Source organism: Bombina bombina, chromosome 4 (assembly GCF_027579735.1).
Source record: "Bombina bombina isolate aBomBom1 chromosome 4, aBomBom1.pri, whole genome shotgun sequence".
Lineage (NCBI taxonomy): Eukaryota > Metazoa > Chordata > Amphibia > Anura > Bombinatoridae > Bombina > Bombina bombina.
The window spans coordinates 596,651,607-596,668,029 of NC_069502.1; the positions used below are offsets into that span (position 1 = coordinate 596,651,607).

Genomic DNA, 16,423 nt, shown 5'->3' on the forward strand with positions numbered 1-16,423 from the left:
AAACTACTGTATCAATTTTAGTATATATATTTATATGTGTGTGTGTGTGTGTGTTACATGAAATATACACTGTTTAAACATCAAACATACAAATACATTTACTACCCAGATATTCTTTGATAACACAGATCAGAATTTCTGAAACAAAAATAAGGATATGTGGTCTTATTGATTGTGCGTTTCATTTACCAATATAATTAACACACGCTATAGAAAGTAACAATAACCAACGTAAGTTAAATATAACATAGGCCCAAATAATTCTTATGCCGTGTTTCTTATTAAGCTCGATACTATATTTATGAGGTCGTTAATAGAATAGCCAACACTAAAGAAGCCATTAACATACATGCACAAAAAGATCAGCTGAATTGGATATTGATTTATTTATAGTCCCTATGCTACCAGTTCATCCAAGATCAGATATTTTAATTTCTGCCTCTCTTTTGCAAAGATGCTACTGTATTATTTTTCAGTGCAAATGTATTTTGCATATAAATTCAAACGCATTAAATAAGGGTCATTGCATCACGTATCAATATTAAGATAAGCCTACTGCAACACTAAAAGAAAAGTTACACAGCAATGCTTTCTCGGCTACAGTGTAATAAATCAAAGTAATACGCGTCAGTTCATTTCAGATAAGTTAGAGAATCTGTTCAATAAGCTTTTTGTAAGCAAATGTTGAAAACACATTGTGAGTGGCATGAATGTGTGCTTGTCCTGGTATCTGCTAGGAATATTTTAAAATAAAAATACAGGCCCTAACTCCAGAAAGAGAGTATTCATATATGATTAAGCATGTGTGCCTTTTAAACAACTGCATATTATGTTATTCAATTGAAAACGTTAGTAGAAGTGTAGTTTATTTTAAGATTAAATTGAAATGAGCGTTGTTAAAGGGACATTAAACCCCAACATTTTCTTTTATGATTAAATAGAACATACCATTTTAAACATTTCAATTTACTTCTATTATCTAATTTGCTTCTTTCTTTAGATAGCCTTTGTTGAAGAAATAGCAATGCACACGGGTAAGCCAATCACAGAGGCATCTATGTGCTGCCACCAATCAGCAGCTACATAGCCTACCTAGATATGCTCCTCAGCAAAGGATACAAAGAGAATGAAGCAAATTAGATAACATAAGTAAATTGGAAAGTTGTTTAAAATTGTTTATTTTATCTGAATCATGAAAAGAAATGTGGGTTTACTGTCCCTTTATGGAACTCTACAGTGAAAATAGATGTTAGGTACTCTCCTTGGTACTGAAAACTCCCTCCTGACATTAGTTCTTCAATTTCAGTAACAATATGGGCAGGTGTATATATGTATCAAAATAATAAAGCCTGGCAATATAGGTGCCTTCAAAAAGATCACAGACTTATTCTGCCTGATTGCATTTCCAGTGAAGTGCGTTATAATATAACGTCCCCCAAGTTGAATCTATTCTTAGAAACAGCCAATTGCAAACGACGCTCACCATATCCAGTTGTGTTTTAAAGCACACCACTCTAGGGGAATCAATATCTACTTATAGTTGATGTGCATGACAATATTATTGCACAGAAGCTTACTAAAATTGTACCTTTAATATTACCTCAAGTAAGTGACATTATATCGATATTTTAAGAATATTTTGTGGGGTTTGTTTAAAGCAATTTTTATTTTATTGTATTTATTCATTATTTTTTATTACATAAAGCAATTGTCATTAAAGTCAGTGTAAATTTTAAACTATATACACCGATGAACTGAAGGAGTCGCTATATATCATAGATACCATTGATTCTTGCATTCAGGGTTCTCCAGAAGCCAAACAATTTGAATGAATAGTCATCTAGATAAAATAATTAATCATGTATATGTATACTTAATTTGAATTTGCAGCTGGCTATACCTCCATTTTGAATGTTAATGATGCTGTATTTTAATAAAATAGTTTTATTTGTTTTTTATTTGACAAAATGTTTGGCATCAGTGACTTTCCTGGATGGTTAAAGAGTATACACTATGCAAATGAGTCAGTTTTCAGTAGAGTGACTGAATGTATCCAATAGCTCAAAATAATCTATTTCTAGACCCTCTAGTGCCATTTTGGTCATTACAATTCTAATTAATTAATGCTTAATAATAAAATGCAGCATTCTATTTTTTTTTTACTTTCCCTTTCATAATAGCTTCCTTCCTATGAGTGCTTACAACTGAAACTATGGATCGGTTAATCACTCAGTTATATTATTATGAAAGATGAACAACACAGGAACAGTCTATGAATATGTTGTGTGGTAATCGCTCCTGTTGGAATTCTAGATTTATTTACTTGCACTATCCCTGCCATACACACGTGATAATATGTCACAGTTTAGATGCCCTATGTGGGTCTGGTATTTGTTAAATGCTTAGCTACTGTTGATATGTGAATCCTGATGTCAACTTTTGAGTTAATAAGGTAGCTCAAGTGGGAGTAAATCTAACTAGCTTTTTCAAATGACAATCACAATTAATAATGTTAAAATGTAGATTCTAAAGTTGTGCTGCAAAACAGAAAAACTGCAGGTTGTGGAGAACTTAGAGGACAGGTTCTGTGACTTTAAATAGAAGACCCAGCAAGTGTGCATGAACACAAAATAGCTTTAAGACAAGGCTTAGGTGTATGTCCTAAACTGCTGTCCGATTTCAAACTTCCTACTATCCAACCCCTTAATCAAATCAGTGTAGACGGAGTTCCCTGTTGCCTGCTATTAAAATTCATGCATTGATTTTCTCATAGGGCTGTACACCACATTTGCCCATACGATGAGAAATCGAACTAGAAATGAATGAATTCCACCCCATGAATTAAACCAAACAGGGTTTCAACGCTGGGATATCAGATCAGTTGCTTAATACAAATTGGGAAAGGCTGTCTGGCTGGCAGCCTTAAAAAGAGAAGCGCTATCTCAATTTCTCTCACTTAATCTTGGCTCCACGTCAGAAGCTGTGCAGCAGTGCAGCAGAAAGGCAGAACAGCAAAGCCCTTTTTTTACCAGTAAATCGCCTTTTTGCACATACACTTCCTTTATGTTACCATAGCTCAGCGAATTTTCGAGCTGGATTATCTATTGATCATCTTCCTTCCCCACCCCCCTCCATCCCTTCCAGGCTCTCCAGGATGGGCATACGCGCTTGGATTTCTCAAGGATTCTCCCCCCTCTGACTAACATGGATGTCCCACCATTCCTTGCAGTTGAAGGTTGCTCCTTGGCGCAGTGAAGAAAGAACATGCAGGGATTGCTAATGGGTTTGGGAAGCGGATCCTCCTAGCTGGTGTCTCTGTGACCATGCCGTGATCGTGTCTGAGGGTACCAGTCTGTGTCTTTCATTCTTTCCCTACCGGGGAAGCTAAAGCTCTGCAAGGAAAACGGAAACGCTAGGATGTACATTGAAATCATGAAGATTTTTTCTTCCATTCTAACTCATTCATTCTTCAGGTGCACCACAAAATTCATCATTTGCCTGTTTTGGATTGGATATTCGCAAGGGACCACGCATGTTCTACGATTTGGTAAGATTTACCTTTACTTTGTTGTTAACTGATTGAGACAAGGGGAGACAAACAATGAATGCATGGCTGCTACCAGTGTGTCTTAGGTGGGTTTATACTATAGAAGCAGGGACTCTGCTTGTAGCAGAATGAAACACACACATTGTCTATAGAAATGGATTATTATTGTCAGTCTATTGAAAGATCAGTGACAGACCAGTGACAACAATGAATACAATAACAATGTGCTAATGGAGCTTGAAAGAAAAATAATATATATACAATGCTATTTTCTCTCAGTGTTTATGCAATATGTTGATAGTGGGGACTCTGGTTTTGTGTATAACAGTGCAAGAAAACAACTGATTATATAGTTTTAAAATAATAAGACACTAGCACTTACTTTGAAAAACAATTCATTGTAAATGTCTAAGATTAAATGTTCTGTATGATGCTAGTGTCGTCTTATTTGAAAAAAAAAAATACACCCATATGTTAAGGTTTAGTCTAATAGAGTTAGTTTCCGAAGTTTATGGACTATCAAAGTGTATACGCTGCAGTAGCCATTCACTGTGACAAAGCCAGATATGTTATATACAAATTGATATGCTATTGATACAAACGTGCCCTGTGCCAAATGATCTATATGGACAAATGATATATTATTGGTGAAAAATAATGAAAGGGTAAATAAACTCTGTATCCGCAGATGGTTTTGCTTTGGTTTGTTGTAGTCCAGAAGAAAACAAAGTTTGTAACTGTAGAGAGGTAACTTTGGAACTAACAGAGCTAGTAGACTTGTGCATTAAAGTACTACATTGGAAAAAGTAGTATGTGCATTCTAGTAAAAACATAGGCTATGAATACTATCTGCAAATATATTTCCTTTCCTACCCAAATTGCAAAGTAGATTTGCTTTTCATTACCTTTGAGCTCTATCAATCATATATATGGGTTACCATGTCTTATTGCAGTCTCTTGGATTAATTGCTCTTAATTACATTTTCTTTCGTGGGATGAATAACTGAATTAAATAAAAATACACATTGCTTTAAAGACAGGACAAAGTGTAAAAGCATGAAGAAGATGCAGGTTGTTATTGTACTGAATTCATAGTGTGACTTTCTTCTGCCGCCATCTGGTTTTGAGGTGGTGCTTGAGGCATGTTGCTAATAGCAACCATCTTCAGGAATGCCTTGTTTCTTTGGAAGCAGATACACAGGTCCATATATCATGGCATGAATAGCGTTACACTTGGAACATTACCCGCATACTGCAAAGAAAGCACTCGCCCATTAATCCCTTTGCTGGCAGAGAAGACTGTAACGCTTTTGGTATCAAAGCTTGTAGCTCTTTCTGGCAACCAAACGGTTAATGGTGTTTCGTAAACTGACTCCTATTTAACAATTTCTCACCTCTATTTTTTAAGCGGTACATATCAAGGTGTACCAGTCTTATAAGTTCTTCATTTGTGTAACATCTAGTTAAATTGGGGTACGCAACCCTTATTTGTATCACACACACACACACACACACACACACACACACACACATATATATATATATATATATATATATATATATATATATATATATATATATATATATATATATATATATATATATATATATATATATATATATATATATATATATATATATATATTGTGTGTGTGCATACATATATGTGTGTTTGTTGTAATCCCATAAAGAGTGTTAAATGTAGAGCACAATATGTGGGAATTTCACATTTGTAATTGAAAGGTGATGTGGTTATCTATCTAACGGGTTAGATCGAACATTTACTTTGTTTTATTGAGACAAGGGAATACTTATTAGATCACTTTCAGTTTGAGGAAGACTTCTCCTTTGGCACCGTCTTGGGTTGACCATGATAGATGACTTAGGTTTTTGGCTTCTTAAACACAGCACCTGTATTGTTGGAACGTAATTTCCCACATTGGTCAATTCTCTGAAACAAAGGGTCATTCAGTGCCGTTTTTACAGGAGGTTAGACAATATTAATGACAATAGAAGCAAGAAGTCCCTGATCCCTTATGCTTGGCTGAGGTCAAGAGTTGTCTGAAGAGAGTCTTCAAAAGAAAACTAGCCGCTGATTTCTGCAGTTGCCTGCAGCACTATGGCAACAGGCGACTCACTTGCTCTTATTTCAGCACCCTTGGCTGAGTCGCTGCAGCCATAGGATTTGATCGTAGGACTTTGTTGTATCACATCTTCCGCAACTTATATGCTTTTAAGCGGTAGAATTATGCAGATCAGTTTTTATTGTTTTTTTTTTAATAGGTTTTGTTTGCAAAGTGAATTTGTAAATTTGTTCCCCAATATTCGTGTTTTCCCTTTGTTATAAAGAAGTCAACGTGTGTATGTACACTGCTTGTTCCTATGTATAGTCTAGTTTAGTATGTGTATATACAGACAGTGTACGTACCTACTAGAAAATACCTATAAAATGCTAATTATTAGCTACACTTCTAACAGCTGACACTGTTATTCTTAATATCAATTTATTATTTGAATAAAATAATTAATTGGAATTTCTGGGATTTAATGTAAAAATATCCAGATAGGGAACTTTGCTTTTTAAAATACCGTGGGTGTAACGTGCACATAGTTGATCACATTCACAGGGACTATTGACATTATTGTTATTTATTGAGTTATACTAGCTGTGCATAGGTCCATTTTTTTCTTTACTGTATATATTAGTGCCATATTTTTATTTGTATGACTTTTCATATACTTCTTAGACAAATACAGTGAGTTTATTATCACATCGTTTCAGGACCAAGGTCAGCAGCCTACATTCAATATTTGTAAAGGCTTTAAAACATAATTGTTTCCATGGCATAAACATTTTCCACCCATGCTCTATTTAGGTGAAACATTTCTCAAAGTTGTTAGTTCATTATAAACTGATTCTAAGTAAACATTTTATTTTATTTTATTTTTTCATTAAAATGATTATTCTTTCTGCAGTAGTTTACACATTTTACTTGGCTTGGTATTTGCACATATTTATCTCAGTCTCAACTGCTTTGATGTCAATCACTTTATGATGCCCAGTTCAAAATTCAAAACACTAAAACACCGTGATTCATAAGACGCAGTGCGAAAATGACATTGCAATCAAATAAACCCTAAATTATTGCATCTCCATATTTTCACTCACAAAGGGTCTGGTGAGAACTCACCCTAGCAATTGTCATGGTGCTGCATAATAGGAATGCACAAGCTTTCTTTAAAAATGCTGTTGTCAGAAAATGTTCAATGTCCCTTTCACTACCACAAAATATTTGCACATTGGTAATAAGAATCACACCAAAACAACTTGCACTCTCTTATTTGTAACATGCACTCAGTTTATATACACACACACACACATATGTGTGCATATATACATATATATATACACACACACACATATGTATATATATATATATATATATATATATATATATATATATATATATATATATATATATATATATATATATATATATATATATATATATATATATATATATACACACACACATACATACATATTCAATATAGCTGACTGACGGTAAAACTATTCAAGATCTACACTTCAACTCGTTTGTAACGTAGCTGATAGATTCCAATCTGTTTCTAAAGCAAATTTAATGAGATTGAAAATAAAGTTGTAAATTACTGTTTTCTTTTATTTCCTGGTTTTTGAATAGTCCATAATGATTTTTTGACTGCGTCTGCAGTGCTATCTCAAGGATGTTGCTACACAATGCTACAAAGTGAAGGGAACCTATAGAAGCAAAAGGCTAATATTTTATTATATAGTATGTATGAGAATGACTAAGTATCATGTACCACTACAATATATTAATTCTAGAATTCCTGGATATATTCTACCAGTTTTTATTTAAAAAAATGTTTACACCTTGAGCAATAAAGCAGAATGAAAATGATGTTATAGCGTAAGGACATTGCAGCAGACACATTGTATTTTATTTTTTATCCATTGATCTCATGTGAATATAAAGTTTAATATCTAAAAATCATTTCAGGGTTAAAATCCAATTGTAGAATAAAATCAAAAGAAGTTTATATCTGTTGTGAGGCCAAAAACTTGAAAAGCACATACATGAAAAAAATCCTTAGGAGAGACGTGAGGTTGAATGCCCCTTGAAGCAAGGAGGTGAGGGGCACTTTTATTGACTAGTCCAGATTAAACACCAGAGAGAAAGATTTCAATTTGATAACGTCACATCCCTTCCTGTTTTTCTTTGCTTTTTTCCACTGACAATTTTGTAAGGTAATTAAATTGGCTGATTGAAGTCACAGTGGTCATGGGGTGATAAAGACTATTTGGATTTAATGGAATTTAAAAACAACAGAGAACAGCATACAACACTTGCAGACCAAGAATTTTAATGGTCCATTCAGGTGCTGACTAAATAGAACATGCTGAACAATTTTAATTGAAAGGGCAAACCGGATTAGCTGTATACAATCTTTATTGCTGCAGATAGGGGAATTAAAATTATTATCCCTTTAAAAGACTCATTATTACATTATCAAGATTGAATGTAGGTTAAGTAAGCTTCCTCCAGCACTGAGCGGATTTAAAAACAACAACTGAAGCACAATGATACAAAAGCACTGGGTAATGTAAATACAACTCAATTATATAGTTGTTTTAATAACCAGGTTCGATGCTTAAAAGGAAACCATACAATGTTTTAGCTGCAATTCCTGTATGCAGTAGAGTTACAAATGGCCCTGAATCAATTTGATGGTCATCTTTTTTTGAATATTTCCAACAATCTGCAACAATGTAACAATCTCTCTATCACACTGCAATTTTACACACACACTCATCACAAGCTGAGTTCAGAAACAAGCTGATTATAAAATAAATTAATATTATTTTATGTAAAGTTTGAATTGTTATTTTAATTTTAGCACAACCTTTTTGTGTGTACTTCTTTTACATACCATAGTATTGAATTGTATAGTAATACTTTTTTTTATTAGACTAGCTATACATATAAAAAACTAATATTTACAGAGTTTCCTCTCTTCCCAGGTCTGAATTTTAATGTGTGTTTTAGCCCAATAAAAAGAACATTTTTAATGTATTCTAGATTAACATTCTCATTTCATTGTAGTGTGATATAATTAGCAGATGAGAGGATAAATATGAGAGTTCTGATAGACTGAAAGCATATTACGGGGTAATCATACTGGGTATATATAAATGTTTACTCTGTGTGCAAGGCAAAAGAGGGACTGTTTCAGAATGGCAATATCTCTCAGCATTGATAACACTACAACACTACAAGTGCTCAAGTATATATGGTAACCCAAATATATTTCCCACTTTGAATACTTTAATACATTAATGTTATCTTTATCCCACAGATACACTTAATAATCACACCAATACTTATACGTAACATATATTATATGTGATTTTTGTTGCTAACTTTCACTTTGTTAGCAATGAAGGATAATAAATGACAATTCATTTTCTTTAAACAAATTACATTTTTTAAAAGCATGATATCAAAGGATCAAATGTACACAGATACAAAATTCCTTTTGTATTGTATAGAAACTTTGTAATCATTTCAGCACATAATACATGTAATTGCATGAAACTGTGCTCATTCATTGTGTTTTAAGGAATTGGCAAACTCATTTAGGACCAAGCAAAAATAAATTATATTATGCATCATATTTATTAAATTTTATTCTCCACAGTGAGCCCATAGACACATCTTATAATCTGCATGAATATTCCAGAAGATGTCATTCTTCATGTTTCCTATGTTATACTAACTTTTTATGTAATAAGAGTTGATAGCATTAGTTTAGTTCCATTTGTGAAATACTTATGAATATTCTATAAACTGCATCACCAATGACTGTGTGGTATATTTTCTGCAAAGCATACACCACTTACACCATAAAAACATGAAAATGTTGGATATTTGTCTCCTAAAATAATCTATGTCAAGTACTTTAGCAGAAAATGTCCAATAAATAGTGATACCAAATATGCTGTGTATAGGGACTCTGCTTGTATAAGGTAAACTATAAGTAATGAGAGAGACAAAAATCTGTAAACAAAACATGATAAAAGACAGTATTGTTTCTTTTGAATATGAAAACAAGTTATAACACCTGGTCCATAAAAATATATTTATGCTACGAATTTTAAAGGGATACTAAACCCAAATTTCTTCTTTCGTTATTCGGATAGAACTTGCAATTTTAAGCAACTTTCTAATTTACTCCTATTATCAAATTTTCTTAATTCTCTCATTGTCTTTATTTGAAAAGCACGAATGAAAGCTATGGAGCCGGCCCATTTTTTGTTTAGCACCCTGGATAGTGCTTGCTGGTTGGTGGCTATATTTAGCCATCCAATCAGCAAGCGCAACCCAGGTGCTGAACCTAAAGTGGGCTGGCTCCTCTAGCTGTCATTTCGGCTTTTTCAAATACAGATACCAAGAGAACGAAGAAAAATTGATAATAGGAGTAAATTAGAAAGTTGCTTAAAATTGCATGCTCTATCTAAATCATGAAAAAAAAACAAAATTGGGTTTAGTATCCCTTGAAGTTAAATCACTTTATAAATTCTTTGGAAAATGTTAAGCTTGCCATCTATTTAATTTAACTACATCCTCATATTAAACTTGAAGTTACAGGAAACATCAAAGATAATATTTGATGAAAAATCTATTTTCCTGAACCTGTGTACTGTGTATATGACATTATCTAATAAATGCTATCACCACAAAACTACAAGAAAATTGCAATATTCATGAATGTACGATAACAATCACCTCTGTCTCACAGAAATGAAAAATAACACATGCACATATTTACACACAGATTAGCGTACCAGAATATTTTGTTTTATTTATTTATTTATTTATTTATTTATTTATTTATTTATTTATTTATTCTATACTCATTGTTTAAGCATTTATTATATTCTTAAAATACTTGGGGTATAATAGTAATGTACAAGAAACACATTAGCTTCTATATTTGTTCAAGATAAACATTATAACATCTGTGTTGGCCTAGTGTCTGTTTTAATACTTTCATTTAGCTCAAAGTAACACTATTACTTTCTCTCTTTCCCTTCATTTGTTATATAAAGTCTATCTTTAAAAGGACACTAAACCCCCAAGAAATTGTACCTGTAATCACAATATCAATATATTATCATTTACTTTGTAATTTACATGTAGTGTCAAAGAAGTACCATTTATGTGAAATCCTATTCCGAAAATCGAATGATTTCCAAACCCACCGCTGGCTATAAATTTCCATCCTCCAATCTTGACCGATAAGCCAGGTTATCATAATGGCGGAGTATAGCCTCTATGCACATGCGCGATATGCTTAATCATCATAATCAACGTCACTCAACAGCAGACCCGCTGTAATTGCGGTAGCACCGAGGTGATATGCGCATGCGCAAATCTATTGATTGCAATGCGCATGGTGGCAAAATAGTCAATTATATGCAAAAAATCAAGATCGGATTGGAAATGGATTTAGATAGTGCACGGCCTATTTTAGAGGGTTGTCTTAAACGACGTCCTCTGACAAAATTAAAAATTTATTTTATATGGCAGAGAAACATTGTTGGAATACAAAAGTACATAATTTATAATATATACATGTTTGGTAATTTAAATTTGTGGTCACGGTGTAGACAAAAAAAGAAAGTTTTGGAATCCTTTAATATGCAATACATTGTTTTGAAGGTGTTAAAAAAAAAGTTGAGCCATACATCTTCCTTGTTCACATATTTTTAAACAAATATGTTGTAAAAAACTGCAAGTTGATTTATTTGTGTAAAGTTATATGATTGTATAGTACATACTACAGGGGTCTCGTCAGAAATGTTCACAGCTACCATGATCACAATATTGCTGTACAAAATTATTATCTTTTAGTAAAGTTACAAGTAACAGATGTGTGTAGTTGTGTTTACGGATTTAACCCCTAGGATACCATTAAAGTGATTGTAAATTTTAGCATAATGTATTATACTCTGTTTTATTTATCACAGAGGTCCAGCCTAGTTTAAATAAAATAAAACAAAAAAAACCACTAGGATTTACTATACTGACTGTAACTTATTTACTTTTAATTTATTGATGGCCAATCTGCCATTCATACCACCACAACCTCTGATTCCTATGCTCTCCAAAAGTTGTATTTATTAATTCTATTGTAATCATTGATCCCAGGTAGTCTAGTGGGGTGTTCACCCCTTCCATATGTGCCTGGTGGGTTTGGGGGCAGTAGAGTTCCCAGTTACATACGCTAGTTGACACAAAATTCTTGCTCTGAGTATTCATGGCAGCAAAATCTAGACATACACAATATCTCATCCTAATACATAATAAGACCAGATGCACACAATATTTCTTAAACTTAAGGTATTAGAAATTCTTGATTTTAGACACAAACCAAGAAAAAAATATTTAAAACCAGCATTATTTCTCTACTTGAAGAGATGAGTGCACTTCAGTTTACAGATTTTATAGAATAACAGTCATTATAAAGAGACATAGAAGTCAACATTAAAGAATTATGATTCAGATAAAGCATATATTAATTAACAAAACAAAATCCACCTTGATAACCCCAGCCAAATTGGCCTGGCATGATACCAGGAGATATCTTGGTGAGCTGCAACAGCTGGGGCTGGCCAGCTACAATTAATAAAGGTTGGGCTGCTGTTGAGATGATACAGCTGTATCACCTCACTTCTCCTCTTAGCTATACGTATTAAGGTCACAAGATATTTCCTTGTAAGTTTTATTTCCTAGACCCTGTACCAGTTTATTAGCCCTCCTTTTAAATGGTGTCTAGTCAAGTCATAATGTGAGACAGAGTGACACACTGTTTTGAGTGTCTTTTCCAGATCACGTTATGGACAATCACTTTCACACTGTGAACAGAGTTAAGAATGACATTGGGTTGTAGAGGGCCTATTTAACAACTATCTGAAATATTTTTTGTTACAAACTAATATAATTTAATACTTAAAAATTATTGGGTGAAGAAGTATCCCATTAATCCCCTCCAGAAAAAAAGGGCTTGTGCAGTCTATAGACTCAATGGAAAATCAGGATGGTCTCCAATTTTTCCATGGATGCTTTTTATTCCCAGTCCTGCCATGCTAATTTCCATTAAATACAATACAGTTCAACAAATTTATTATAAGATTAACAATACAATAACATGTACTTGGTATTTCAAATAAACAGTAGATTTATTTTGATATATTTTTACCTCAGAAAGTGTGCACATAAAAATACTTTTCCAGACAATCTTTCAAAAGCATAGTGACTGCTCTGATATTAGTGAATCTAGTGGAAAGGCTGTCTCTTGTAAGATGTAACAGAAGGTTTTAGTGACACCCTAGCAGATGTTACTGAAGGCAGAGCTGAATAAGGTGTATTTTATTATTGTAATTTGTGTGTTTCCCATTATATCTGAAAAATCCTCATTAGCTATATCTAGTTATGTGTAGGATTGTCATGGTATTGCTTTTCAGGTTTCTGCTTTCAAGTAGCTGTGCCCTTAAAGGGACATGAAACTTACATTTTTTCTTTCATGATTCAGATAGATAATATAAATATAAACAACCTTCCAATTTACTTTTATTATATAATTTGCTTCATTCCCTTTGCATTCTTTGTTGAAGAAGCAACAATGCACTGAAGCTGGCTGAATGCCCAGGGTAAGTTTATAAGATGAGGCATATATGTATAGCCACCAATCAGGAAGTCCTGAGCCTAACTAGATATCCTTTTTATCAAAGGATATCAAGAGAACAAAATAATTTAGATAACAGAAGTAAATATGAAAATTATTTAATATCACATGCTCTATCTGAATCATAGTGTTTCATGTCCTTTTAAAATAAATTATGTAGTTTAATACATTGAAAACAAACATATTATGCTGTAACATTTTTTAAAAATAGTTTTTTTCACTTTTCATGCTTCTTTGCCATTGTGAACATAAGTAAGAGAATAATGCTGAAGGGTAATCAGACATAATAGGTTATAGAAATATTCCAATCAATCAGAGAGTACTTCAAAATTAATTTTGTCTGTTAATTTTTTATTTTTCTTTCAAATTATGAAATTAAATTAAATGAAGCATTAGAATATTAGTTGACGATTGAAGTGTTTGGACATTAAACATGTTAATTATTAATTGCTTTAAACAAAACAAATGTGTTAATTGCACACATCATTAATTAATATCAGTGGTTAAAAAAAAGCAAAATAAAAGTAAACAATGTGTTTGAATTCTAACATCAATATTTAATTCATTAGTTGTGATGTATTTAAAATTAAAGTTTATTATCTCTGGCTCACAGATTTACTAAAATTCCTTATGTGGTGCAGACCCTTAAATGGACAGTATACACCAATTTTAATTTAACTGCATGTAATAGATACTACTATAAAGAATAAGATACACAGATACTGATCTAAAAATCCAGTATAAATCTGTTTAAAAACTTACTTAGAAGCTCACAGTTTAGCACTGTTAAAAAGGTTAGCTGGAACACCCACTGAAAGTGGTTCTATAGCAAAAAAGCAGACCATCTCGACCTTCCTCTGTATATGAAAAGACTCTTTACACAAACAAGAGCAAGCTGGAGTAGGTATACATCATTATTCTACTAAAACTTTGGGACTTGGTTTGAAGTCTGAAAATCAGTGCAATGTTATTTAAAAATAAGCAAAACTATAATATTTAAAAAAAAAAAAAAAAAAAAAAAAAAGCTGTATAGGCTATATAAATGGATAATCTGCAAAACATTTATGCAAAGAAAAATCTAGTGTATAATATTCCTTTAATATCATAATATTATATACATAACATCTCACTGTATAACTAACAAAATACATGGAATTTATCACTCTTTTATATATATATTAGAAAAAATTAATAAAAATGTTTTAATAAAATATCAAGTGTACATATAGAGCAAACTATCATGTATCATAACTAAATCCTACAAATCTGATTGGATACTGCACTGTATCTCATATCAACACATTAGAAAGCATAGCTTCATCCCGCATTTTGTAACTGTCCATTTATAGTCCCATATGTTTTAGGTGTAGTTAGTATTTCATGCATAAATGTACCACTGCAGTGAGAGTTAATAAAGCATGCTTGTATTAAAGTACAACAGCCAAACAGTTAGCAAACAGCAATAATAGGGCACCGGAGAGGTCTTAGATGAAAACCAGTGTAGGTATATATATATATATATATATATATATATATATATATATATATATATATATATATATATATATATAAATATATATATATATATATATATATATGTGAGAACTCCCAAAGCAAGATGCAAAAAAGTTCACAGATTACAAGTGTAAATCCCATTCCCAAACAATATTTCAAAATCTTAAACACTCTTTATCTTTAGACTCTATTTTCACCTTAAAAAAGTGTTCCATAGCCAAGGCATTAGCTACAATTAGGATCCACTCATCCTACAGATATTCACCACGTCTTTTTCAATATGACCTCAGCACTTACTACACTCAAGGTCAGGATGCTTGTGTATAGCTGCCTTCCACCGTTTTTTTCTTTTACTGCCACTGGTTTTCAACTAAGACTTTTTCGGTGCCTATTATTGCTATTTGCTAACTGTTTGGCTGTTGTACTTTAATACAAGCATGCTTTATTAACTCTCACTGCAGTGGTACATTTATGTATGGAATACTAACTAGGCCTATTACATCTGGGACTATGCTTTTTAAATGGACAGTTACAAAATGTGGGATGAAGCTATGCCTTCTAATGTGTTGATATGAGATACGGCGCAGCATCCAATCAGATTTGTAGGATTTAGACATGATACATGATTAGGTTTGCTATCTGTTGCATTTTAATGTGTGTGGCGTTAGATAAATAGCTTGCGCTATATGTGCACTTGATTTTTTCAATTTTAATTGGAAATTTAATTTTTCTAATATATATAAAAGAGTGCTGAATTCCATGTCTTTTGTTAGTGATACCGAGGAGAATTTTGGTATTCACTACTTCTTCCTATTTCACTGTTTTACATAATTAGTTGTGATGATATACTTTTGTTTTGGCCATGTGTTGTTTGCTTTTTTGAAAGTTTGGTAAAATTCTGATTGTTTAGGAAGTGACCAAGCATACTGGACGAGAGGGAACTAAAGGGATATTGTAACCAACTTCTTTTAATGTTTTATCTAAAAGAGGTAATTTGAATATTTTTGTTTTGTTTAATAAATATACAATTCTATCATGAATAAACCTGTGCTTTCTCATCATGCTTGTTCAGGTGTGCCCCTTTCCACCAGTAAATGTGAGGTTGTTGTCTTCATTAGCAAAAGAGAAGTAGTAACAAAACTAGTAATACATTTATTTGTAAATTTAACCAGCTTTTACTTAATATTTTTTAGACAAAATATTGCATTATCATTTGAATGATATCACTTTTTTTTTATTATAATGTCCCTCTAAATCCAAAAGGTTATGCTAGCTGTATATGTTACCTTGATAGATGTAAGATATATATATATATATATGAAAAAAGATGGGTGTAGATTTGGCGCTGGAGAACCGCCCTATCAATACTTCTAACCTAGAGTGTGTTGCTGGCTGCCTACGAATGTCTAGCCAGTGTGAATTGTGCCCCCAAGTACTCTTCACCTGTTAGATATAATATGGAAAAAATGGTTGGGGAAAGGGAAAGGGGATAAATTCGAATGGCACCACACTCTGGAATAAAGCTCAATATGTAATTAAAAATATGGCTGAAAATGGGAAATCGAGGTG

The 16,423-nt window shown here is 32.5% G+C and overlaps 1 protein-coding gene across 1 annotated transcript in view; it reads left to right on the plus strand.

Moving 5' to 3' along the window:
- Window positions 1–3,432: 3,432 nt before the first annotated feature.
- Window positions 3,433–16,423, plus strand: part of GRIK2 (glutamate ionotropic receptor kainate type subunit 2) — a 1,179,562-nt gene continuing 1,166,571 nt past the window's right edge. The window contains exon 1 of the mRNA XM_053710578.1: window positions 3,433–3,547. Within this exon, the coding sequence (XP_053566553.1) occupies window positions 3,433–3,547 (115 nt within the window). The remainder of the gene's footprint in view (window positions 3,548–16,423) is intronic.